This window comes from Lutjanus erythropterus, chromosome 8 (assembly GCF_056507025.1).
Source record: "Lutjanus erythropterus isolate fLutEry1 chromosome 8, fLutEry1.hap2, whole genome shotgun sequence".
NCBI classification, from domain to species: domain Eukaryota; kingdom Metazoa; phylum Chordata; class Actinopteri; order Lutjaniformes; family Lutjanidae; genus Lutjanus; species Lutjanus erythropterus.
Genome location: NC_139324.1, coordinates 37,897,683 through 37,925,569, shown reverse-complemented (window position 1 = coordinate 37,925,569; position 27,887 = coordinate 37,897,683). Strand labels below are relative to the sequence as shown.

The 27,887-nt window shown below is 46.8% G+C and overlaps 1 protein-coding gene across 1 annotated transcript in view; it reads right to left on the bottom strand.

Moving 5' to 3' along the window:
* Window positions 1-27,887, bottom strand: part of ttn.2 (titin, tandem duplicate 2) — a 221,131-nt gene that overhangs the window by 18,988 nt on the left and 174,256 nt on the right. The window contains exons 221-238 of the mRNA XM_084725464.1: window positions 10,744-27,837; window positions 10,345-10,641; window positions 9,579-10,166; window positions 9,166-9,468; window positions 8,773-9,069; window positions 8,247-8,534; window positions 7,840-8,139; window positions 7,455-7,606; window positions 7,202-7,352; window positions 6,760-7,059; window positions 4,851-6,617; window positions 4,340-4,633; window positions 3,947-4,234; window positions 3,488-3,787; window positions 3,021-3,355; window positions 995-2,726; window positions 590-892; window positions 48-359 (exon numbers count right to left, since the gene is read on the bottom strand). Coding sequence (XP_084581590.1) covers window positions 48-359; window positions 590-892; window positions 995-2,726; window positions 3,021-3,355; window positions 3,488-3,787; window positions 3,947-4,234; window positions 4,340-4,633; window positions 4,851-6,617; window positions 6,760-7,059; window positions 7,202-7,352; window positions 7,455-7,606; window positions 7,840-8,139; window positions 8,247-8,534; window positions 8,773-9,069; window positions 9,166-9,468; window positions 9,579-10,166; window positions 10,345-10,641; window positions 10,744-27,837 — 25,101 coding nt within the window. The remainder of the gene's footprint in view (window positions 1-47; window positions 360-589; window positions 893-994; window positions 2,727-3,020; window positions 3,356-3,487; window positions 3,788-3,946; window positions 4,235-4,339; window positions 4,634-4,850; window positions 6,618-6,759; window positions 7,060-7,201; window positions 7,353-7,454; window positions 7,607-7,839; window positions 8,140-8,246; window positions 8,535-8,772; window positions 9,070-9,165; window positions 9,469-9,578; window positions 10,167-10,344; window positions 10,642-10,743; window positions 27,838-27,887) is intronic.

Below are 27,887 nucleotides of genomic sequence, written 5' to 3'. Positions count from 1 at the left end.
GAAAACCAAAATCCTAATTGTAATGCCTGTGTAACTGTCTAACTTACAGTATTCATCCTTGCATGTGACTGGTCCAGTGGACTCAGAAGGAGCACTGTGGACACCGGCCGCATTCTTGGCAATGACGCGGTACTCCAAGGTCTCTCCTTCTCCCAGGTTGGTGACGGTGAAGTAGTTCTCGGTGATGGTGGTGTAGTTGCACTTGAGCCAGCGGTTGTCGTCCCACTCATCTGTGCTGTAGACTTTCCTCTCCACCACGTAACCAACAATCTTGCTGCCTCCATCGTTGAAAGGCACGGTCCAGCACAGCGACACAGAGGAGCGGCTGATGTCAGTCACCTCGGGTTTACCAGGAGGATCTGAGCAGGGAGAGGTAGAAGTTTATCTTAACACTGTACCACAGCTTTAATCACAGCTTTTTATTCTCTTAAAGTAGGAGTGATCTGTAGCAATTATGCATGCAAAAATTAATACTTAAATCCAAATAACGAGTTGGAGCCATCAACTGTATATTAAACAGGTTGAAATCCTATTTAATATAAAATCTACGGCTCCAACTATTTGTTTCTTTGTAGTTAAGTTTCCTCACCAACAGGATTGAGTGCCACCACTGGTCTGGAGGCCTCGCTAGCCTTGCTGAGTCCAGCGATGTTCATGGCATACACCCTGAACTGGTACTCCAGGCCCTCAATCAGGTTGGACACCTTGTAATGGCACTCCAGGCAGGGTAGCTTGTTCTCCCTCACCCACAGGATTGTGTTCCTTTCCTTTTTCTCGATCCAATAGCCTGTCACCTGGCTGCCGCCATCAGCATATGGCACATCCCATTTGATGCTGATGGCGTTGGCTGAAACAGATACCACATCTGGACGAGTTGGAGGACTTGGAGGAACTGTGGAAATGAAATGGAGGTGAGATTAGGGATTCTTAATTTGACCTGGACATTAATATGTTAAACTGGCATCTACACATATAAAATCAGTATTTTGCTTACTAAATGGATGCTCAATGACAACAGGAGACGACTCGGTGGACTTGCTGACTCCAAACTTGTTCTCAGCGCACACTCTGAAGGTGTACTCCATATACTTGGTAAGATGGGTCACTTTGATGGTGGTTCTCTTCACACTGGAGTTCACCACTTGCCAGGAGGCAGAGCCTGACTCTCGTTTTTCCACAATATAGTTGGTTATTTCACTGCCGCCATCGTCAGATGGCTCTGACCAGGACAGGGTGCATGACTCTGAAGAGACTCCAGAAATTTCCAAAGGACCTGTGGGTGGATTTGGTCTGCCAACAACAACCACGGTCACTGTGAATGTCTTCACACCAGCAGCGTTCTCCAGGACTAGGTAATATTTGCCACTGTCGCTTCTCTTGCTTTCTCTCACAATCAGAGTGGTTCTCTCCTTTGTGGTTCTGATGATGACTCTGTCACTCTCCTTCAGCTTCATTTCCTCCAGCTTCCAGGTGACTTTAGGGGCAGGCCTGCCACTGATGGGGATGTCGATTGTGAAGGTGTTGGAAAGCTTGCAGGTGATGAGCTGGTTGGTTATGCTGCTGAGGTCAGCAGTTGGCTCAATGCGAGGCTCCTTAATGACCACAGAGCTGAGGGTGCCCTGAGGCTCACTGATTCCAGCATCGTTCTTGGCCTTGACCCTGAAGTCGTACTCTGTGTTCGCAAGCAAGCCCTCCACCACCATCTTTGGGAACTTGGACTCACCGGCAACAACCCAGCGGTCAGTGCCTTTAGCCCTGAATTCAACAATGTAGCCTCTGATGCGACTGCCTCCATCATGCTCGGGTTTCAGCCACACCAGGGAGGCTGTGGAGCTGGTGGTGTCAACAACATCCAGCCTCTTGGGTGGTGCGGGTTCTTCTGTGGCAATGATGGGCTCTGTCATCTCATGAGCTTCGCCCTGGCCATACTGGTTAACGGCAGTCACCCTGAACAGATAAGGCACGCCAATATCCAGACCAGTTACCCTGATCATCTGGCGAGAGCACTTATTGCTGACCTCCTGCCAGGCAAGGCGGCTGGCCTCACGCTTGTCCACAATATAATGATGGATTCTGGCTCCACCATCATTGGTAGGGGCATCCCACATCACTGTCAAGGCTCCGCGAGTAACGTCTTTGAAACTGATGGCTCCCGGAGGTCCGGGTGTGTCCAGTACTTTGACGGTGAATGTGATGGACTTGCGCCCACTGTTGTTCTCCAGAGACAGTGTGTATTTGCCAGCCTCATACCTAGTGCAACCCTCGATGGTCAGAGTAGAGCAGGAATCTGTGGTATTGACATCAGCCATGACAGGCAGCTCACCGTCCACCTTGGACCAGGTGGCGAGAGGAACTGGTTTGCCACGGAAGGCAACTGAAAGGGTGGCGGTGCCACCATTCTTCACGATATGAGTCTGCTTGAAGTTGGCATCAATGTCGATCTCAGGAGATGTAAGTCTGTCCAGAGCCTGGACAGCGCTGGGCATCACTGAAGCTTCTCCCTCTCCAGATCCATTGACAGCACTGACCCTGAACTTGTAGAGCTCTCCAGGCACCAGGCCCTTGGCAGTATATCTGGTGTGGATGCAAATCTGGCTGTTGACTCTGTGCCACTCTTCCAGACTGGCCTTACACATGTCAACGTTGTAGCCAATGATTTCCATGCCACCATCGAACACTGGCTTGGTCCATTCCAGAGTGATTGAGGATTTGGTGGAGTCAATAACCTGATTGACAAAAAAGAGCAAAGTTTATGGTGTGATGTATGTATGCTTTTCTTTGTTACTTATTCTTATTTTGCTACATTTAAGTTATTTTATGGTCTCTTCCATAATAAAATAGTACCTAATTTGATTATTATTACTCAAAATAACTTGGCAATGACTGATATACCTGAAATTATGTATATCTATATCACTGTATTAAGATTTTTGTTTTTTTGTATGAGAAAATTTGGATGAGAATTTGGAGATGGACCACGACACCTTCGCATGAATGGTTCAGTGTTCCTGCAATCCTACCTTGATTACTGTGGGGGCACTAGGAGTAGTGGTTGGTTCTCTGCATTTGAAGAGCCTGGAGGTACTGCTGGCCGGTCCAACACCAGCGCCATTTTCAGCCATGACACGGAACTCGTACTCGTTGCCCTCAGTGAGGTTGGTGACACGGTGTCTCAGCTCTGTGATGGGCCTCTTGGAAGAAACCTTCACCCAGCGCAGGCTCTTCTTCTCTCTTCTCTCCAGGATGTAATGTTTGATCTCGTTACCTCCATCTGTCCTTGGCCTGGTCCAGCACAGGGTGATGCTGCTTCCGGTCACATGGGTAGCATCTGGAGTACCAGGGGCATCAGGCACAGCTGAGGATGAGAGCAGAAAACAGTGTAAGTTATAAAAGTCATGATCTGAATGTCAAGCTTTGGGTAGTGTTTGCATTTTTAATGTTTGGTCAATATGTAAGACAGACAATACCAGTGAATGACTTAACTTACTATATTGCATCTGTGCGATGATAGGATCAGAGTCCAGCGGTTTGCCAACGCCAAACTTGTTGACAGCAGAGATTCTGAACTGGTACTCGTTGCCCTTTATGAGGTTGGTGGCATTGTAAGAACAGGCTTCGCATTTAGAGGTGACCAAGGCCCATGAGATCCTGGATGTCTCCCTCTTCTCCACCACATAGTGGGTGATGGCGGCACAGCCATCATTCTCAGGTGGATTCCACCACACAGTGCACTTTTCAGCCGTGATGCCAGTGAAACGGATGGGACCTGCTACAGGTCCAGGGGTGTCTGCAGGGAAAGAGAAAGTAAAGGGGTGACTTAAAAAATAGTCATAAATTGCAACATTGTCAACTGATATTATTTACAGGAAATGCTATAGTTTTGTAATCTTAAGTGTTAAGAGAATCAGGTTTGAAACTGTTGTATCATACGTCTTTGTTTACCAACCTTGTACTCTGACGTTGACATCAGCTTTCCTGGTACCGGAGTTGTTCTTGGCCTCCACAGTGTAAATACCACGGTGGTTCCTATTAGCATCACGGATGAAGACACTGCTGGTGCCGATGCCAGTGGTAATCTCAATATCAATCATGGTCCTCTTGTCAATCTCTTTGCCATCCTTGTACCAGAGAACTTGCGGGACGGGACGTCCAGTGATGCTGCAGCCGAGCTTAACATTCTCTCCTGCCCTCAGGGTGAGCACCTGATCTGGAGACCACTCGATCTCAGGAGCAACTGAGGACACAAAGAGAATGAACAAATGAGGAATCTGCACAATCTAAGGGATGATTATTTATTTACGATCATTTGTATATATTTTTTTATTTTGAAAATACTTACTGCTCTCATCCTTGGTCATAATGTATCCAGAGGAGTTAGAAGGTGGACTGACTGTGCCCACAGCATTCCTGGCAATCACTCTGAACTCGAATCTGTCTCCAGCAGACAGGCCAGTCACTGTGAACTGGGTCTCACTAATATCAGTGAAGTTGCACCGAAGCCATTTGCCTCTGCCTTGGCGTCTCTCCACACTATAGGCCACAATTTTGCTGCCACCATCCCTCTTGGGGATTTCCCACTGCAGGGTGACTGAGTCTCTGGTCACATCGATGCAGACAGGAGTGCCAGGTGGATCTGTTTAAGAACAACAGAAGCAATTAATCCATAGTGCTTGATTGTTAAACCCTCAACTAATACAGAAGCAAAGAGAATTTTGATCAAAGTAATCACATTATAAAACACATTTAAACATACCTAGATTTATATATTATATATGTGATGTTAAAAGAGGACACTTTAATTAAATTATTATAATTATCACAGATAATTGTAGTATTTAGCGTGCACTTACCAACAGGGGAGATAGCGAGTGCATGTTTGCTTTGTTCACTAACAGGACTGAGCCCAGCATTGTTCTCAGCGTAGACTCTGAAGGAATACTCCAGACCCTCAATGAGACCAATGATCCTGTACTCTCTGTTGGAAATGATGGTGGAGTTCACCTTCTGCCACATGAGGCTGTTCCTGTCCTTCTTTTCAACATGATAGCCCAAAATCGGGGATCCGCCATCAAAGCCTGGGGCCTCCCACTTAATGGTCATACCATCACTAGTGACATTGAAGGCCACTGGCTTTCCTGGAGGGCCTGGAGGTTTGTACTGGTGCTGGGCAACCACATCTGTGGAGGTGAGTGCTTCACTGACTCCATACTTGTTTTCTGCACGGACTCTGAACTGGTACTGAGTTCCCTTGACCAGGTTGGGAATCTTGAAGGTGGTCCTGACAACACTGGAGCAGACCATCTTCCAGTTGGCCTGGGAGGTCTCACGTTTCTCCACGCTGTAGCAGGTGATCTCACCACCTCCGTCTTCTTTTGGTTCATCCCAGGAGATGATGATACTCTGGGCTTTAATCTCATCAAAGCGGATAGGACCAACAGGAATTGAAGGAGGTCCCAGAGTGATCACATTAATATCAAAGTAGTTCTTAATGACTCTGTTGTCCAGAACCAAGGTGTACTGGCCGGCATGCTCCTTCTTGGCTCCTCTGACTGTGACTGCAGTCTTGTTGTCAGTGGTCCTAAAGCGAATCTTATCACTTTCCTTCAGAGGTAAGTTATCCTTTAACCAGCTGATTGCAGGTCTTGGTTTACCCTTGAAAGGCAACTCGATGTGGATGTTCTGACCAATACGAACAGCAAGCTCTCCATTGGGATAGTCACTGAGGTTGGCCTCAGGTGGAATGAGGAAGTCAATCACTGTGATTGGTCCAATCTGGGAGAAGTCACTGTTGCCCTTCTCATTTTTAGCAAATACTCTGAAATCCATAACAGCATTCTCCTTGAGTCCTGTCACCTCACAGCTGCAGCGCTTACATGTTGCACCCAAAGTCCAGGTGGGATCATCCTTGGTTCTCTTCTCAATTATGTAGTCAGAGATATGGCTGCCACCATCGTGGTCAGGTTTGGTCCACTGCAGGGTAACAGAGGTCTTTGTGGAGTCCAGCATCACCAGATTTTTAACAGCTCCTGGAGTTTCTGTGGCTCTGACAGGCTCAGTGGTCTCGCAAGTGTCGCCCACACCATACTCATTTTCAGCAGACACACGGAAGAAGTAAGCTATATCCTCCTCCAGGCCTGACACCTTGTAAGTTGTGTTAGCACACTCGGCAGTGATCACCTGGTAAGCCTTCATGGTGGAGCCCTTCTTCTCGACAATGTAATTGGTAACAGGGGAACCACCATCAATGAGAGGAGCCTCCCAGCTGAGTGTCAGCTTTCCTCTTGTCACGTTCTTGACTATTAGTTTCTGGCAGGTGGATGGACTGTCCAGAACCTTGAGGGAAACTGTGATTATCTTGGGTTCTCCTACACCATTCTCAATCTCCAGCAGGTACTTGCCGCAGTCGTCACGGGTGACCTTGGGGATGAGGAGTATTGTGGCTCGCTCTGTGCTGGTAATGGTGTAACGGTTGTCACCAGCAATGTTGCGGTCACCACGGCGCCAGGTAACATTGGGGGCAGGGCGCCCCTTCAGGGGGATAAACACCTCAACGTCACGGCCGGCCCTGGCCGTGTACTGAGTTGTCATTGGAACATCCAAGTCCAAATCAGCCTCCTCTGTTGGAGAGAAGTGGGAAAGGAGAGGAGACCAGGACTTAATATCAGTAATGACATAATAATAAGCCACCAGAAAATAATAGGTTTACTCCAAGACTCATGTTCCATGTGAATACGATGGACGATCAATATGTATACAAACCCAAGATATCTTTGGCTTGCACAGGTTGGTACATCTTGATGTCTTCTCCTTTGCCCTTGCAGTTGACAGCAGAGACTCTGAAGAAGTAGTAGGTTCCTGGTTTCAGGTGGGACACCACATACTCACAGGCCTTGACCTGTGGATTGGTGATCACCCATTCTTTGTCCTCAGTGTTCATTTGTTCTAAAATGTAGTGTGTGATTTCACTGCCGCCATCGTAGACAGGCTTCTCCCAGCCGATGGTGATGGAGGTCTTTGTGGAATCGACCACACGCAGCTTTGATGGCTCACCAGGCAGATCTGGAGAAAACAAAAGGGCATGAAATTTGTCAGCAGCTTCATGTAAAGACCTTAATAATAACAATACAATACAATAAATCTCACAAAGAAATTCTTAAAATGCTGGCATGGGGATGCCAGTAAATGTAAGCTGTAAGCATACCGATGGGGTCGTAGGCCTTGTAGAGGTCAGAAGCCTCAGAGTAGTTTCCTGCTCCAGCCTTGTTGATAGCACAAACTCTGTACTGGTACTCATTGTTCTCAACGAGGTTGGTGACTTTCTGCCTGGTGTCTCTAATGGTGCCTTTCACCACCTGGACAAAAATGGATGTAATGATGCTTATAAATACCAGTTATTAGTTTGGTTTACTTTGTATTCAAAAAAATGAAATCTGAAGATAGGTCAGTAAACAAACCTTGAACCATTGCAAACTCTTCTTCTCCCTCTTCTCCAGGTAGTAGCCATCAATGTCGCTACCTCCATCCAGTGCTGGTCTTTCCCAGATCACAGTCATGGTGGACTTGGTGATCATAGTCACTTTAGGCTTGGATGGCTCACTAGGAGGAACTGTACAAAATCCAAATATTCAAGTTGATGAAATGAACTAGTTTTTCATTAACAATTATTTAAGTATAGATATGTATTAAAAAAAATATTTTCTCTGTTTTCACAAGTGTTCTATATTACTGTGTGTATAAACAATATATAATAGTACATTGAAGTACGTTTCAAAGCTAATTATCAATCTGGATTGAACAGCAGTTGTGGTAAATGAGGATGTGATTATTAAGTTTGCTTACCAAATGCATTCTTGGCAATTACAGGCGCAGACTCTAGTGGGTCTCCGATGCCATACTTGTTGACTCCACGGACTCTGAAGATGTACTCATTGCCCTGGATGAGTCTGGGCACGTTAACGATGCAATCTATCAGTTTCTCTGAGACAATGGACCACATGACCCTGCTGGTTTCCCTCTTTTCCACAATGTAATGTGTTACCATAGCACCACCCTCATCAGCTGGTGGAGACCACATAATGGTGATGTTGTCAGCTGTAACTTTCTTAAACTGAATCTCGCCATCAGGGGGGCCTGGCTTGTCTGGAGAGGGGAGGAACATATTCAAGCACATCAGGATACTGTATATAACATACAATTCATGCAAGGCAAAATTAGTCATAAATACAGTTTTTAAATAATCTGAATACCTTGAATGAGCAGCCTGACAATGCCGCACGCAGATCCCAGGGAGTTCTTCACCTTGACCTCATAGGTTCCAGAGTTCAAACGAGTTGTTTCCCTTATGAACACACTGGTGGACTCAAATGTGTGTTTGAAAGTGAGCTGGGCAGTGGGTTTAAGCTCTCTGCCATCCTTAAACCACTCAATAGTGGGAGCAGGTTTGGCTGTGATATTAAACTTGAGCTCCACATTAGAGTCAGCCCTATACTTGACCTCGTTGAGGTACTCCTGAGGTATTTCAATCTCTGGGGCACCTGGATGACAAACCAAAAACAGGCAGATGATTTCAAATTCTAATGGATCTGTGCGTCAAACATGACAGAACTGGATGTGATAATAAGGTATCAACTTCTAAACACGCAAAAGGACAACTGTGATATCTAGTTTCACAAAAGACACTGGCTCTGGAGGAAAAGCCACTGAGTGTCAAAGTGTTTGTTTGTACTAAATTTAATAGCAATCTGCAGTGTGTAATTAAATGTGTGGACTTACCGTAGGTGTCCACACAAGTGGCTGGTCCAGCGGTTATGGATGGGTTGCTTATTGAGCCAACAGCATTCTTGGCCATGACTCTAAACTCGTATGTCTCATCCTGGGTAAGGCCAGTCACAGTAAAACGGGTGTCTGTGATATTGGTGAGGTTAGCCTTGGACCACTTGGCACTAATGCCCTCTCTCTTCTCAATGATGTATCCAGTGATTGGGGATCCACCATCATAGTTAGGTTTCTGCCAGGCTAGGCTAATGGAGTTCTTGGTGATGTCACTGATGCGCAAGTTAACGGGTGGCTCTGCAGGAACAGACAGTAATTATTCATTATAAGACAACTGTTGCTAAGAAATAAAATTAGATTTTCATGACTCAATGTTTTTTACATTAAACTCACCACAGGCATCAATAGCCAGCACTGCATCAGAGGCCTTGCTGAAGGCACTGATTCCTGCAGCATTCTCTGCTGCCACCTTGAACTCATAAATAAGTCCAGCGTTGATGTTGGTGACCTTAAAGTGTGTAGCACGGATCACCATTTTATTGACTCTCTGCCAAAGGATGCTGTTCCTGTCTTTCATCTGAAGGTGGTAGCCAAACACATGGCTGCCACCATCTGACTTAGGCTCCTTCCAGGCAACAGTGATGGACTCCCTGGTTACAGCAGTGATCTCTGGAGTCGATGGAGCATCAGGAATAGCTGATGGGTAAAAGTTAAAGGGTGTTAATATATTAAGATCTTGCAAAAACAGAGAAGAAAAACTAATAAATGTGAAGATAAAGGAGTCAAAGAAAACAAAGACCACTTACTGTAAGGTAGGCTAACAGTGACAGTTGGTGAGTCAAGGTGCTCACTGATTCCGTATCTGTTCTCAGCCCTGATTCTGAACTGGTACTCCAGGCCAGTGGTTAGCTTCATGATCTTCATGGTACAGCGGGCCACAGCAGAAGAGACATCCATCCAGTTGGCTGTTGTGGTCTCTCTCTTTTGAATGATATAGTTGGTGATGGGGCTGCCACCATCATATGCTGGTGGGAGCCACTTCAGGCTCACACTGTCTTCTGTGACGTCAGACAGCTCCACGGGTCCTAGTGGGGCACTGGGGCGGTCCAGAACCACAATGTTCACAAAAGACTTGGTGGTTCCAGTGGAGTTGGAGGCAATGATATCATAGCGCCCTGTGTCTCCAGCAATGCTCTCACGCAAAGTAATCTTGATGCTGTCAGGAGTGACTTCGGAGTTGAACCTCATTGTTGATTTGAGCACCACATTGTCCTTCGTCAGACTGACTTTAGGCAAAGGCCAGCCTGTCAGGGGGATCTCACACTTGAGGGTGGAGCCAGCTCTAACATACACTGTGTTGTGGGGGAAGTCTTTCATAATGATCTCAGGAGATTCTAGAGTAAAAAAATAACAAAGAAAGTTATACCAGGGGAAATACAATATTGCAATATTGTGTCATTTAACTGGGATATATGCAGTCATTACAAGTAATGGATACTGGCTTGTTCTGTTGTTTGTATTTCTTCTAAGTCTTCACTAATCATTTTATTGAATCTGATAGTCATAACTTACCAAGTTGGTCTTTGACCATTACTGGAGTGACCATTTCCTTAATGTCACTGAATCCAGCATGGTTCTCAGCTCTGACTCTGAAGAAGTACTCAGCATTCTCCCTCAGACCAGAAACTGTGAAGTGAATGGACTTGGTGACACCACATTTAACCCACTTCTCTTGGCCCTTTTCTAGAGCTTCCACCAGGTAGCCAGTAATTCTGCTGCCTCCATCTTGCTCAGGCTTGGCCCAGGCCAAGGTCACACTCTCCTTGGTCACATCAGTCACACCAAGCTTCGGTGGTGGGCTTGGTTTTTCTGCAGAAAGAGAATGTAGTGTGTTATACTGATTGAAATAACCAGGTATTATCTTTTGAAAAAAAAAAAAACTTATGATGTTACAGAATTAAAATTTATTACCTGTGATCTTGGTTCCTTCTTTGGTCTCAGCAGGAACACCAATACCATACTCATTCTCGCCTGTTACTCTGAAGTAGTAGACCTCTCCCTCCTTCAGGTCTGTCACTTTGTATGTCAGTCTGTGGCATGTGTCAGTCAACCTGGTCCAGCCTTTCTTGCTGGCCTCACGGATATCAACAAGGTAGTTCTTGACTGGTCCTCCTCCCTCATTCTCAGGGGTATCCCAGGTTACAGTAGCAGAGGTCTTGGTCACATCCTTGACTTCTACATTGGTAGGAGCTCCAGGGGAGTCCAAAACTCTGACGTTGAGTGTCAGAGAGGCGGTTCCAGCAACACTGGACAAGGTGACTGTGTATTTGCCAGAGTCGTTGCGAGTTGCTTTCTCTAAGGTGATGGAGGTGAAGGTGTTTGTGGTGTCAATGACAGCACGAACTCTAAGGTCAACGTCAGGCTTAGTCCATGTAACAGTTGGGATGGGTTTGCCTCTGAAGGGCACTGTCATGGTGAATGAGCTTCCATCCTTTACTATAAGAGTCTTCCTCATCTCATTGCTGATGTCAAAGACTGGCTCCTCCTCTCTTTCCTTGGCGATCTGTTTGTCTGACTCAGGACTGGGCTCACTGATTCCAATCTTGTTAATGGACTTGACAACAAACACATATTCAGCCCCAGGTGTCAATTTCACCACTGTAAACTCTGTGTTCTTGGTATTGTGGACTCCAACAATCCATTCATCATCTAAAGTCTTTCTATATTCCACTCTATAACCAGTAACAGGTGCTCCACCATCAAATAGTGGCTTGTTCCATGACAAGGTGACCGTGGTCTTTGTAGAGTCAACAATCTTAGGCTTAGCAGGAGGTGAGGGCAGGAACTGCGGGTCTTCAGCCTTGGTGAGTGGGCAAGGGGTGCTGGGAGCACTAAGGCCAGCAGAGTTCTCTGCAAATACTCTGTATTCATACTCTGCGCCCTCACGAAGGTGTGAGGCTTTGACTCTAAGGTCATAAACAGGTTTCTTGTTGACACGGCACCAGCGAAGGCCAGTCTTCTCTCGTTTTTCAATAACATACCCAGAGATACTGCTGCCACCATCAGAAACTGGTCTTTCCCAACAGATGGTCATTGCCTCACTTGTAACTGAGGTGACCTGGACATTAGTGGGAGCTGCAGGTACAGTGAAAGGATCCATGGCCTTTATTGGCTCACTCTCCAGGGCCTCACCATCCCCATATTTGTTTACTCCCCTGACTCTGAAGATGTACTCATTTCCTTTGAGCAGCTTGGTCACTTTACAGGTAGTTGCCTTCATGTCACCATAGACAAGAGTCCAGGCAAGGCGACTTGTCTCACGCTTCTCCACAATGTAATGCATAATTTCAGCACCACCGTTCTCCTGAGGGGGTCCCCACGATATGGTGCATTTCTCTGCTGTGAGGCCAGACACTGCCAAAGGACCTGAAGCAGGTCCAGGTCTGTCCAGAACCTTACAATTGATAGCCACAGACCTTGTTCCTGCAACATTGTGCAGGGTCAGGACATACTGGCCAGAGTCCCTCCTAATTGCATCTCTGACAATCAGTGTGGTTGTGAAGTTTGTGGAGATGATTTCACACCTGGCCTTGGCCTCAATCTCCTTCCCATCCTTAGACCAAGTGACAACTGGGAGTGGACGGCCTGTGATTTCAGCATCAATTCTAATGATCTCTCCAGCCTTTATAACAACCAGTTGTCTGAACTTATCTTCCAGGATAATAGTGGGAGGGTCCACATCATCTTTGACTGTGACAGGACCAGTGCTCTCTGAGGGAGCGCTCAATAGCTCTGCAGAATTCTTAGCAATGACATGGAAGTCATATTGGACATCTTCTGTCAGGCCTGTGACATCAAAGTAGGTGTCTTGCAGGTTAGTGAAGTTACATTTCAACCAGCGGCCATTGGGAAGTTCTTTACGCTCAACAATGTAGCCAGTAATCTTTACTCCACCATCATATTCTGGCTTTTCCCAGTAGAGGGAAACTGAGGTCCTTGTAATGTTGGTGACTCTTAGGTTATGTGGAGATTCACATGGATCCCTGGCTGCCACGGCATCACTTGCCTTAGTACATGGACCAATACCAGCAATATTCTCAGCATAGACTCTGAACTGATACAGCAGGCCTTCTTCAATACCTGTCATCTTAAACTGGTTTTCAGCTACCAGACCTCTGTTGACCTTGGTCCACAAGATGCTGCTTTGGTCTTTGCATTCAATGTGATAACCAATAACAGGGCTTCCACCGTCGCTGGCAGGTCTGCCCCATTCCACAAGCATGCCATACTTAGTGGCATGGGCAACATGTAAGTTGGTTGGAGGGCCAGGAGGCTCGAAGGGATACTGAGCAACAACAGGAGCAGAGTCAATGGCATGGCTTTTGCCATAACGGTTCTCAGATGCAATACGGAACTGGTACTCTGTTCCCTGATTGAGACGAGTCACCTTAATTGATGTCCTGGCTACTGTGGCTGAGACAATCTGCCATGTGGTTGTGGTAGTGTCTCTCTTCTCCACCACATAGTTGTTGATTTGACATCCTCCCTCATAGGTTGGAGGATCCCAAGACAGGGAGATGAAGTCAGCACTCACCTCATCCACCCTAATGTTGCTAGGTGGGCCAGGTTTGTCCAGGATAATAACAGAGACTTCAGCTGTCTTGGTGCCAACTGAGTTAGTCAGAGTAATCTCATACTTTCCTACATCATCCTTGGTTGCATCCTTGATGAAAATCTTGGATGAGGTCTTGGAAGTAAGAACATTGACCCTCGTCGTCTGCTTAAGCACCTGGCCATCCTTTTTCCAGGACACCTCAGGCTGAGGTCTGCCCTTGAAGGGAACATCAATCTTCAAGTCATCTCCTGCTTTTACACTGTATGTGTCGAACAACAGGTTGATAATGGGTGCCAATGTGATGTCCTTCACCACCACAGGGGTAGCCAGAGGCTTGGCATCACTCTTGCCCTTATCATTCACTGCAATCACCCTGAAGGCATATTCCTCTCCAGTTGTGAGTCCATCAATAGTAGCTTCCAATGCTTTGACTTCACTGCATACAGTCCATTTGTCATCTCCCTTGGGCTGCATCTCCACAATATAATTTGTAATTTTGCTGCCTCCATCATAATCAGGTTTCTCCCAGGAAAGGGTAACAGTATGACGAGTCACATCAACCACGACAATCTTACCAGGAGGCAAAGGAGCCTCAGACACTTTGACCTGATCTGTAGAGGCAGGCAAACCCACTCCAAGCTCGTTCACAGCCAACACTCGGAAATAATATCTGCCTCCTGCCTGCAGGTCAGAAATAATGTATGAGTTCCTCACACAGTTGGTACAAACACTGGTGAAAGCCATCCTCTTCTGCTCTCTCTTCTCCACAATGTAATGTGATATCTTAGCCCCACCATCAATCAGAGGAGGCTCCCAGGAGAGAGAGACAGAATTTCTCTTCACATCCTTAACCTCCAGGTTGGTAGGAGCACTTGGTGAGTCCAGAACTCTGACATTGATGAAAGCCGATTTAGAACCACTGAGATTCTCAAGAGTCAGTACATACTTGCCAGTGTCGAATCTGTCAACATTATCAATAACCAGCATTGTGTAAGAGCTTGTGACTTCAATCTGTGCACGCTCATTCAGAGAGCCATCAGCCTTGGACCATCTGACCTCAGGCTCAGGCTTTCCTCTTATTGTCACAAACAGACGCAAGGTGGCAGTGGCACGAATATTGACCATCTTCCTTAGGTCAGCATCTAGTTCAATTTCAGGAGCCTCCAGCTTCTCTGCAGCAATTACAGAACCTGGTAGGTCCACATGCTCTCCTACTCCCTCACAATTAGCAGCACAGATGCGGAAGTTGTACTCTGCATTCTCCTTCAATTTCTTTACAGTGTAGTGAGTGTCCTGCACACCAGTGTATGGTGTGCAAGTGATCCATTCATCATCTGCTGCCTCCTTCATTTCAACAATATATCCACTGATTGGTGCTCCACCATCATAGATAGGCCTGGACCAAGACAAAGACACTGTGGTGCTTGAATGATCGGTGACTTTGGGGTTATTTGGAGGTCCTGGTGGATAAATTGCATCACAGGCCTTTATGTATTCAGATGGTGCACTAGGCTTTCCCACACCAGCAGCATTTTCTGCTGAGACTCTGAATTCGTAGCAGTGGCCTTCTGTGAGACCAGTGCATCTGAATCTCAGGTCATTCAGCCTCTTCTTGTTGCACTTAGTCCATCTTATACCATCTTTATCACGTTTTTCAAGGATGTATCCTTCAATCTCAGCTCCTCCATTATGTTCTGGTCTCTCCCAGGTAAGCACAATGGAGTCTCTAGTAACAGCGCTAGCCTCTGGGGTGGATGGGGCACTGGGAGTGGTGAAGGGGTTACGAGCAATAACAGGCTCAGATTCCAAGGGCTCACCAACACCGTATTTATTCACAGCAGTGACTCTAAATATGTATTCATTGCCAGGCAGCAGTTTTGTGATTTTGTAGCTAATGGCCTGGATCTTAGGCTCAACCATGGTCCATGACAATCGACTGGTCTCTCTCTTCTCAATGATATAGTGGGAGATGCCAGCTCCACCATCATGTGAGGGATGGTTCCAGTGCAGGTAACATTTCTCAGCTGTGACCCCTTTGACTTCTAGAGGGCCATCTGGGGGACCAGGTCTATCCAAAACTTTAACATTAACTGGGATCATCTTAACTCCTCCCACATTGACAAGTTTGATGACAAAGTGGCCACCATCTACCCTGATGCAATCCTTGACTGTCAGGACGGTACGTGTAAGTGTGGTCTTGACCTCCATTCTTGGTGTGGTTTTGTCAATTTCCTTTCCATCCTTTAACCAAATTACCTCAGGCATAGGCTTGCCAGTGTAGTCTGCATCAATAACAAATGTCTCACCAGCATTAACGACAGTCAGATCCTTGAATTTAGGATCCATGGTGGCTTCTGGAGCCTCAATTTCATCTTTGGCAGTAATTTCTCCTGTGCTCTGAGAGGGACGGCTAGAAATGCCACCAGCATTCCTGGCAACAACTCTGAACTCGTAAACACAGTCTTCAGTCAGGCCAGCGATTGTGAATTGTGTGTCCATGATGTTGGTGAAGCTAGCCTTCATCCAGCGGGTATCTGGGTGTTTCCTCCTCTCAATCACATAGCCAGTGATTGCACTGCCTCCATCATACTGAGGCCGGGTCCACTGGAGGGTAACATGGTTTCTTGTAATTTCAATAGCCTCAGGAGTGCCTGGTGGGTCACAGGGATCTCTGGCTACAGTGCTCTCAGAGACCTTGCTAGCTGGGCTGAGTCCAGCAATGTTCTCAGCATAAACTCTAAATTCATACTCAATACCTTCTTCCAGCTCTGTAGTCTTGAAACGTGTTTCTGGGATTAGAAGCTTGTTGAGTTTAGTCCACAAGAGGCTGTTTTTCTCCTTTCTCTCGAGGTGATAGCCAAGGATGGGGCTGCCTCCATTGTTGGTTGGGACTTTCCACTCAACAACCATGTTTTCCTTGGTTGCAGCAGAAACAATTGGTGTTCCTGGTGCAGCAGGCTCTGTGAATGGATACTGAGCAATAACAGCAGGAGAGACAATAGCAGGACTCTTTCCATATCTATTCTCAGCAGACACTCTGAATTGATATTCAACTCCAGTCTTCAACTTGGTGACTTTGATTGTTGTCCTGGCAATAGTAGCAGACACAATCTGCCATGCTGTTGTTGTCGTGTCTCTCTTCTCCACAATGTAGTTGTTGATTTGGCAGCCTCCAGTATATTCTGGTGGCTCCCAGGACAAAGTGACATAATTAGAGCTCACCTCATCAATCTTCACAGGGCCTGTGGGTGGGCCAGGCTTATCAAGAATAATAACAGTGATCTCCTCTGTAGCTGTTCCAACACTGCTAGTAGCTGTGATAGTGTATTTACCAGAGTCTTCTCTATTTGCATCCTTGATGCACAACTTAGTAGATGATGGTGTGCCAGATACATTTAGTCTGGTTGTCTCCTTAAGCGCCTGCCCATCCTTCTTCCATTCAACCTTGGGGACAGGGCGTCCAATCACTGGAATCTCAATCTTCAGATCCTCACCACTTTGTAAACTGTAAGTGTTAAATGTCATCTTGAATCCGGGTTCAATAGTTACATCTTTAGCAGTAACTGGTGCAGCCAGAGGCCTGGGGTCACTCTTTCCCTTTTCATTGAAAGCTGACACTCTAAACAGGTACTCATGTCCTGTGCTGAGGCCTGTGACAGTGCCCTCACAAGTTCTGGTTGTGGTGGCCACCACCCATTCCTCTGAGCCCACAGGCTGCATTTCAATGTAGTAGCCCATGATCCTGCTGCCTCCATCATGGTCTGGCTTCTCCCAGGAGAGTGAAGCAGTGGTTTTGGTCACTTCAGTCAGAGTGACCTTACCCACAGACAGAGGAGGCTCAGAGGTCTTAACCGCGTCTTCTGTCTCAGCTGCCTGTCCCACACCAAACTCGTTCTCCGCTAAAACTCTGAAATAGTAGATGGTTCCCTCAGTGAGGCCAGTGATACGGTAGCTTGTCTTTGTACATTTGTTGTCCACATTAGAGTAAACCTTCCTGGTGGATTCACGCTTTTCAACCAGGTAATTCTTAATTCTTGCACCACCATCAATAACAGGAGGCTCCCAGGTCAGAGTGACGCTTTCCCTCTTAATGTCTTTTACTGTTAGATTCAGTGGTGCTCCTGGAGTGTCCAGAACTTTAACAGAGACAAATGCTGATTTGGTGCCAGCACTGTTTTCTAAGTTTAGGATGTATTTTCCAGCATCATATCTGTCACAGATGTCAATGGAAAGCTGTGTATAATCTTCACCAGTCTCTATCTGAACTTTACTCGGGAGTTCTCCATCCTCCTTGGCCCAGTTGATCTCAGGAATAGGACGTCCCTTGAATGGAATGCAGATTCTCATTGAACCTCCTGCACGAACAACTATTCCCTTCCTAAGTTCTGAATCCAGAATCACTTCCGGAGGATCAATCTTATCCATAGGTTTGACCACTCCTTGAATCTCGGTGGGCTCACCAACACCCAGCTTATTGATGGCACATATGCGCACCTTGTATTCCTGGTGCTCTATTAACTTGGTGATGGTAAACTTGGTAGCATTAACTCCAGTGGGTGGGGTGCATATGGTCCACTCCTCCTCATCAGCCTTGGTAATTTCCACAGCATATCCTTGAATCTCAACACCACCATCATAGATAGGTCGATGCCAAGACAGAGTGATGGAGTTTTTAGTTGTGTCCACCACATGAGCATTAGTGGGACAGCCCGGTTCAAAGGTGGGGTCACAGGCTTTGAGGTAGGGTGTAGCTGGGCTTGGCTGACCCACACCAGCTGCATTCTCTGCAGATACCCTGAATTCATATTCATGATCCTCAGTCAGTCCTGTTACTCTGAATCGTAAGTCTGTCACTCTGCGCTTGTTGCACTTGGTCCACCTCACTCCAGCTCTGTCTCTCTTCTCAACAATGTAACCCACGATTTCACTGCCTCCAGTGGTCTCAGGACGGTTCCAGCAGACAGTCATAGAGTCCCTGGTAATGTTGGTGATCTCAAGCTCTTGAGGTGAGCCAGGTGGAACAAATGGATTTCTCATGATAACTGGTGCTGATTCAAGAGGCTCACCCACACCATATTTGTTGACAGCCATGACTCTGAAGATGTACTCATTGCCCTTTAACAGTTTGGTAACCTTGAACATGGTAGCTCCACAGTCACTGGAGACCACAGTCCATGCCAGGCGGCTTGTTTCTCTCTTCTGAATGACATAGTGAGAAACGCTAGCTCCTCCATCGTGCCTGGGTGGCAGCCATGACAGTGAACACTTCTCCTCAGTGACGTTGCTGACAGTAAGTGGTCCCTCTGAGGGGCCTGGTCTGTCCAGGACCTTCACACTGAATGGGACAGTTTTAGTTCCACCCACATTCGTCAGAACCAGTGTGTACTGTCCACCATCCACTCTGATGGCATCCTTTACAACAAGCAAAGCCTTAAAATCTGTGTTTTTGATTTCAGCCCTTGCTGAGTTTTCAACCTCAACATTTCCTTTGAACCACTGAGCTGTGGGTATAGGCTTTCCTTCCACACTGGCCTCCAGACTGAATGTTTCTCCAGCACTGACAACAATGGTCTGGTTGTACATAGGATCTGTCTCACACTTAGGTGGGTCAATCTCATCCTTGGCTGTGATGGATCCTGTGCTCTCAGAGGGCTTGCTGACAGCACCAGCTGCATTCCTTGCAATTACTCTAAAGTCGTATTTACTGTCTTCTGTCAGGCCAGTGACTGTGAATTCATGTTCAATGACATTTGTAAAGCTAGCCTTCATCCACTTTCCTTCAGGAAGATCACGTTTCTCGACTACATAGCCAGTAACTAAACTTCCACCATCATACTGTGGAGCAGTCCAGCTCAGTTTCACTGAGTGCCTGGTCACAATCAAAGCTTCAGGGCGGCCAGGAGGATCACATGGGTCACGGGCTACATAAACTTCAGATACTTTGCTGCATTTTCCAATGCCAACAATATTCTCAGCATAGACTCTATACTCATACTCAATACCTTCCTCAAGAGGAGCAGATTTGAACTTGCAGTCTTGGATGAGCATTTTGTTAATCTTGGTCCAGAGGATGCTGTTCTTCTCTTTCCTCTCCAGATGGTAGCCCAAGACAGAGCTGCCTCCATCAGATGGGGGTTTGTGCCACTCAACCAACATATAGTCTTTCGTGTATGAGGACACAAATGGCGTTCCTGGTGGGCCAGGCTCCTGGAATGGATACTGTGCCAAAACAGGCTCTGAATCAATTGCATAACTCTTCCCGTATCTATTCTCAGCATAGATTCTGAACTGGTATTCAGCGCCTGTCTTCAGATTGCTCACTTTTAGTGTGGTTCTGGCCACAGTGGCAGATACGACCACCCAGTTGGTAGTGGTTGTATCTCTCTTCTCCACCACATAGTTGGAGATTGGGCAGCCACCTGTATATGTAGGAGGTTCCCAGGTAAGAGTAATACTCTCAGCACTGATGTCCTCCAACTTGACAGGGCCTGTTGGTGGGCCTGGCTTGTCCAGGGTGATCACTTCAATTGTAGCATCCTTGGAACCCAGGGCATTGGCCACATTGATGCTATACATGCCTCCATCCTCTCTGGTGGCATCCTTTATAGTGAGAGTGGTGTGATTTGCTGAGTCAGTGACATTGACTCTGGTGGTCTGCTTAAGGGCAGCTCCATCCTTGGTCCAAGTGATGGTTGGCTTTGGATGACCAGCAACTGGCACCTCTATCTTGAGGTCATGTCCTACCTGGACACTATAGGAGCTCACCTTGGGTCTAACAGCAGGCTCAATTACCAGGTCCTTTGCTACAACTGATTGAACCAATTGTCTTGGGTCACTTTTGCCCTTGTCATTTACAGCAATAACTCTGAACTGGTACTCCTCTCCCTTAAGTAGGTTTGTCACTACAGTCTCCACTGCCTTCACACTAGCACACATAGACCAAGCTTCACTGTCTTTGGGTGCTAGTTCGACTTCATAGTGACTGATCCTGCTGCCACCATCATGTTCAGGCTTCTCCCAGCGAAGAGTTACAGTGCTAGAAGTGACATCAAGAACACTGACTTTACCAGGTGGCTGAGGCTTCTCAGATATCTTAATTGGCTCTGTGGTTTTAATGGGGAGACCCACACCATATTCATTCTCTGCCGAGACTCTGAAGAAAAAGATTCCACCTTCTGGAAGAGGTTCGACTTTCCATGACATCTTGTTGCAGGTGGTGATGGGAGAGTAAACTTTCCTGGTACTTTCACGTTTCTCAACAATATAATGCTTAATCTTTGATCCACCATCCAGAAGTGGAGGCTCCCATGTAAGAGTGACAGAATTCTTGGTAATCTCTTTTACTATGAAGTTAGTTGGTGGACTGGGTGAGTCCAGGACTCTGACACTGATGAATACTGACTTCACTCCACTGGCATTCTCTGCAGTCAGAGTGTACTTGCCGCTGTCAAATCTGTCAACATTCTCAATGACAAGAGAAGCATAGCTACCTGTATTGTCAATCTGGGCAGTCTCCTTAATCTCACCCTCAGCCTTGCCCCATTTCACCTCAGGTGCTGGACGACCTCTCACAGGAACAAACAGCCTGAGAGTGCTTGCTGCTCTAATGTTGATCATCTTTCTCATATCAGCATCCAGGTCAAGATCAGGAGCCTCAAGCTTCTCCTCCAGAAGAATCTTTCCTGGAACATCAGCATGCTCACCAACACCAACTTTGTTGATGGCACACACTCTAAATTGGTACTCATGCTTCTCCAGAAGCTTTTTCACTGTAAACTTCGTGTCTGTGATTCCAGTGGGAGGAGTGCACATAAACCACTCATCAGAAGCTCCATTGCAGGCCTCAACAATGTAAGCCTGAATCTCACAGCCACCGTCATAGATGGGTTTGCCCCATGTCAGGGAAACGGTGGACCTAGATGTATCTACCACCTTGGGGTTGTTTGGTGGGCCTGGTTTAAAGATAGGATCCAGTGCCTTGTAGTACACTGTTGGTGTGCTAGGTGTACCAACACCTGCAGCATTTTCAGCAGCAACTCTGAATTCATAGCTGTGGTTTTCTAGAAGCCCTGTCACTCTGAAGCGCAGTTCACTCACTGTACGCTTGTTACACCTAGTCCATCTCACACCATCCTTGTCACGTTTCTCAATAATGTATCCCTGAATGGGGTTGCCACCATCATTAGTTGGTCTCTCCCAGGTCACCACCATGGAGTCTTTGGTGATTGTGGAGACTTCTACCTCTGTTGGTGGGTTGGGAGTGACAAATGGATTTCTGGCAATCATTGGCTCAGATTCAAGAGGCTCACCAACTCCATATTTGTTAACTGGAATCACTCTGAAAATGTACTCATTGCCAGGGAGAAGTTTTGTGATCTTCAGGTTCAGTGTCTGAACTTTTGGTTCAACTACAGTCCAAACCAGTCGGCTGGTTTCTCTCCTCTCAACAATGTAATGGGAAACATCGCTCCCTCCATCTTGCAAGGGAGGTTTCCAGGAAATGGAGCATTTCTCATTTGTGACCCCATAGATGGAGATAGGGCCCTCAGGTGGGCCTGGTCTGTCCAAGACCTTGACATTAATGTTAACAGATTTCTCTCCTCCAACATTCTTTACCAGCAAAGTGTACTGACCTCCATCAACACGAATAGCTTCTTTAACAACTATACAAGCAGTAAAGTCTGTGTTCTTGAGCTCAACGCGAGCTGCTTCACCAATTTCTTCGCCCTCCTTCAGCCAGTGTACTGTGGGCACAGGCTTACCATAGATAGCAGCCTCAAGCCTGAATGTCTCTCCAGCATTTACCACCACAACCTGGGAGTATTTCGTTTCCAAGTCAATCTTGGGTGGATCCACCTCATCTTTGGCAGTGATAGTTCCAGTAGAGTCAGAAGGTGCACTAAAGACACCTGCTGCATTCCTGGCAATGACACGGAACTCATAAATCTGGTCTTCAGTAAGTCCTGTGACAACAAATTCAGTTTCAATGATGTTGGTGAAACTGGCTTTCATCCAGCGGCCAGATCCCTCCTTCTTTTCAACCACATAGCCTGTGATCTTGATGCCACCATCATACTCAGGTTTGGTCCATCTGAGTGTCACTTTGTTTCTTGTTACAATGACAGCCTCTGGTTTTCCTGGTCTGTCACATGGATCTCTGGCCACTTGCATTTCACTTACTTTGCTGGCTTTGCTAAGGCCAACGATGTTCTCAGCATAGACTCTAAACTCATATTCAATACCCTCCTCGAGGCCAACAACCTTGAATCTAGTGTCTGGGATAAGTTGTTTATTCTGCTTCACCCACAATAGACTGTTTCTCTCTTTGAGCTCTAAGTGGTAGCCCATAATTTTACTTCCACCATCATTGCTTGGTTTCTCCCACACAACTACCATGGTTTCCTTGGTGGCTGACTGGACCATAACAGAACGTGGCTGACCGGGCACTTCAAATGGATACTGAGCAATAATGGTATCAGAGAGCAGAACCGAGGACTTGCCATATCTATTCTCTGCAGCAATCCTAAACTGGTATTCACATCCAGTCTTAAGACGGGCTGCCTTGATAGTAGTTCTGGCCACTGTAGCTGAAACAATCTGCCAGTTAGTGGTGGATGTGTCTCTCTTCTCAACAATGTAGTTGTTGATGGAGCAACCACCATCATACTCTGGTGGATTCCAGGACAGGACTACACTGTCAGCAGTGACATCATCCAGTTTAATTGGGCCAGTTGGAGGACCAGGTTTGTCTAGAACAACCACACTGATGTCAGTAGAGGCCTCTCCAGCAGTGTTGGTCAGTTTGATAGTGTATGTGCCCACATCATCTCTGCAAGCCTCCTTAATAACCAGGAGAAGGTTTTTGTCTGTGGCTTCAGCATTAACTCTGGTTGTCTCCTTGAGAACAACACCATCTTTGAGCCAAGTTGCTGTAGCCTTGGGACAGGCAGCATATGGTACATCTATCTTCAAATCATCTCCTGCTAGTACACTGAATGTGCTAAAAAGCAGTTTGAAGATCGGTGAGATGACCAGATCTTTAGCTACCACAGGCACACTGAGAGGACGTGGGTCACTAAATCCCTTTTCATTGGTGGCTGAGATACGGAACATGTACTCCTCTCCCTGTGTAAGGCCGGTTACAAGAGCCTCATTGGTCTTTACTACCATGACCTGGGTCCACTTCTCACTGCCTTTACCCTGCATCTCAACAATATAACCTGTGATTCTGCTGCCACCATCATGGTCAGGCTTTTCCCAAGATAGTGTGACACTCTTACTGGTAACTTCCCGTAGCGTCACTTTGCCTGGTGGGAGAGGCTTCTCTGACACTTTGATTGGTTCGATGGTCTCTACTGGGAGGCCAATGCCATATTCATTCTCAGCCAAGATTCTAAAGAAGTACATCTTTCCTTCCTCCAGGTCTCCAACTTTCCAACTAGACTTATGACAGCTGGCACAGACTGTTGAGTAGGCCTTTCTGGTTGACTCACGTTTCTCAACAATGTAGTTGCGGACTCTGGAGCCACCATCAATCAGAGGTGCATCCCAAACAAGGGAAACAGAATCTCTTGTGACCTCCTTGACTATCAGATTCTGAGGGGCTCCAGGAGTGTCTAGCACCCTGACGTTAACAAAAGCTGTCTTGCTTCCTGAGGCATTCTCTACAGTTACCATGTATTTACCTCCATCAAACCTGTCAACATTATCTACCTGAAGAGTGGTGAATGATGAGGTAATTTCAATGTTAGCTTTGTCCAGGGATTCACCATGCTCTCTTGACCATTTTACTTCAGGTGCTGGTCTGCCCTTAATAGGGACAAAGAGTCTGAGTGTACCACATGCTCTGATGCAGACCACCTTACGCAGCTCTGCTCCAAGTTCAATTTCTGGAGGAAGGAGTCTGTCTTCAGCCTTGGGAGTTCCAGGAACAGCAGCAGGCTCTCCTACTCCCTCACAGTTAGTGGCACAAATGTTTATTTTGTACTCTTGGTTTTCTTTCAAGTTGGTGATAGTGAAAGAAGTGGCTGTCCATCCCTTCTTAGGAGTGTGAATTGTCCACTCATCCTCCTCAGGCAGGCAGGTCTCCACAATGTAACCAGTAATTTCAGAACCACCATCATAGACAGGCTTGTTCCAGGCAAGAGTGATGGAGGACTTGGTTGTGTCCAGTACTCTGGGGTTCCCTGGAGGTCCAGGCTGGAAGATGGTGTCTACAGCTTTGTAGAATGGACTGGAAGGACTAGGCTGGCTTAGACCAGCATTGTTCTCAGCAAGGATTCTGAATTCATATTCATGTCCTGGTGTGAGGCCAGAGACCTTGAATCGCAGGTCAGTTACAGTTCTCTTGTTGCACTTCACCCAGCGCAGGCCAGTCTTATCCCTTCTCTCAATTATGTAGGTGTTGATTCTGCTGCCTCCATCGTGTTCAGGGCGCTCCCAGCAGACGACCATGGAGTCTTTGGTAATGGTTGTGACTTCAGGTTGCTGTGGTGCGTCACTGGGGACATAGGGATTGGCACAGATGACAGGCTCAGACTCAATGGGTTCACCCACACCATATTTGTTGACAGCCATGACTCTAAAGATGTACTCATTGCCCTTCAGAAGTTTGGTGACCTTAAACCTGTTCGCCTGAAGGTCTGTGGCCACATTTGTCCATGCCAGCCTACTCGTCTCACGCCTCTGAATGATAAAGTATTCAATCTTGGCACCACCGTCATGTGTTGGATGCAGCCAGTTAAGGACACATTTCTCAGCAGTGACGTCAGTAACAGTGAGGGAGTCTGGTGGTCCAGGTCTGTCAAGTACCTTGACATTGAATGTGAACTTGGCAAAGCCACCAGGATTGCTTGCAGTCAGAGTAAAAGCACCTCCATCCCTCCTCAGGGAATCTTTGTTTATTAGAGTTGTGTGGAAGTCAGATGACTTTATCTCTATCTTGGCTGTATCCTCAAGCTCCTTTCCTTCCTTGGTCCATACCAGGGATGGGATCGGCCTGCCAGTCACATTAGCCTCCAACTTGAACACCTCTCCTGCCATGACAACAACATTGCTGCTATATGATGCATCAACGTCAAGTCTGGGCTCTTCAACGTCATCTCTGCATGTGATTGCTTCTGATGGCTGGGATGGTGCACTAACAGCACCAGCTGAGTTTCTAGCAATCACACGGAATTCATAAGTTGCATCTTCTATCAGACCACTGACTGTGTAGATGGTTTCTAGGATGTTGTTGAAGTTGGCTTTGAGCCAGCGTCCATTGGGCATCTCTCTCCTCTCTACTTGGTATCCAGTGATAGAAAATCCACCATCTATCTCTGGTTTCTTCCATGATACTGTCACCTCATGTCTGGTAATATTCAGTGCCACAGGCTTGCTTGGTGGGTCAACGGGGTCCAAAGCATACAAAGGCTCAGAGGGTTTGCTTGGTTTGCTGAGACCAGCCATGTTTTCAGCAGTAACACGGTGTTCATATGCAATTCCATCAACAAGGCCTGTTGATTTAAAGATATTTCCAACAACAAGAGCTTTGCTGATCTTCTGCCACAAGATGCTGTTTTTCTCTTTTCTCTCCACATGGTATCCCAGAATGGCACTGCCTCCATCAGAAGAAGGCTCATTCCAGCTCAGAGTCATAGCATCCTTGTTGTGAGATATGACCATAGGAATGCCTGGCTGGCCTGGTACATCAAATGGATAAGCGGCCACTACTGGCTCAGAGATAATGCTTGGACCGATGCCATATCTGTTCTGGGCCTTGACGCGGAACTGATATTGTGTTCCAGTGTTGAGTCGGGCTGCCTTAAATGTGGTACGGATCACTGTAGCTGCCAATTCCACCCAGGAAGTACCAGTGGTCTCCCGCATCTCGACAATATAGTTGTTGATAGGAACACCTCCATCATTCTCTGGTGCCTCCCAGGACATGAGAACATAATCACATGAGACCTCTTCCAGCTTGATGGGACCAGTGGGAGGACCTGGAATGTCATGGACCAGGACTGTGATCACCTCAGTCACTGTACCCAGCATGTTCTTTCCGGTAATGGAATACTGGCCTCCATCAGTCCTCTTGAGCTCACTGATGTTGAGGATAGTTGATGTTGGCGTGGTTTCAGTGTTGATTCTTTGTGTCTCCTTTAGCGTTGTATCTCCCTTCTTCCACGAAACAACAGGTCTTGGTTTGCCAAGCACTGGAATCTCCACTTTAATGCGGTCCCCTGCCTTGGCGATAACAGTCTTCTGGTAGACTCCACGTAGGTCAAAGGAAGGAGCGGAAGTCTGCTCTTTGATAATAGCAGGCCTGCTCTCACGGGGGTCGCTCCTGCCTGATGCATTGACAGCCATTATGCGGAAGGTATATTCTGCACCCTCAATCAGATCTGTGACAGTATAGTCCAGAGCCTTGATGGTGGCCACATGGACCCATTGGTCAGTGTCCTTCTTCTGGGCCTCAATGACATATCCAGTGATCAAGCTGCCACCATCATGTAAGGGCTTGGCCCATGCCAGGCTGGCACTGTCAGCTGTAACATCTGTGACATACAAGTTCTCTGGTGCAGAGGGGGCCTGAGACACCCTGATTGGATCAGGGGTTTCAGCTGGCTCACCTACACCCAGGTCATTTTCAGCAGATACACGGAAGTAGTAGTAAGCTCCCTCTTCAAGGTCTGGAATCTTGAAGGAACATTTCTGCCATGTGGTGCTTAGCACTGTGTATGCCTTCTTGGTGGCCTCTCTCTTTTCAACAATGTAGTTATGAATCTTAGAACCACCATCGATTATGGGGATTTCCCACTGGAGGGTGATGCTATTCTTAGTGATCTCTCTAGGTTTGAGGTTGACTGGTGGTCCTGGTGTGTCAAGAACTTTCACATTAACAAAGCCAGTCTTCTTTCCAGCAACGTTCTCCAGACAGAGGTTGTATTTTCCAGCATCATATCTGGTGCAATCAGGAATCACCAGGAGAGTGTAAGACTCTGTGGTGTCGATGTGGGCACGCATTTTCAGGTTAGTATCATCTTTGCTCCAAGTTACTTCAGGAACAGGACGACCCCTGATGGGAACAAACAGACGGATTGAAGCACGGCACCTGACCACCAGGGTTCTCCTGAGTTCAGCATCCAGCTCAAAGTCTGGCAGCGTCTCCTGGTCCACCAGTTCAGTCACTTTCTCAATCTCTGCAGGCTCACCAACTCCTTCTGAGTTTACTGCGCTGACTCTGAAGTGGTATTTACCTCCTTTTTGAAGTTTACCAATAACATATTCAGTGGCTTTCAATGGGTACTGTGTCTCTGTCTCCCAGTCATCATGGCCCTCCTTTTTGTACTCCACAATATATCCATCGACTTCAAGACCACCATCGTAGTGGGGTCGGCCCCAGGCAAAGGTGGCTGTTGTTTTTGTTGTGTCTGTAATCCTTGGGTTGGATGGAGGACCGGGTGGATCTGTTAACAAGAAAAACAGGGGTTTAAAGAAGTTAAGGAGGGATTTGCAA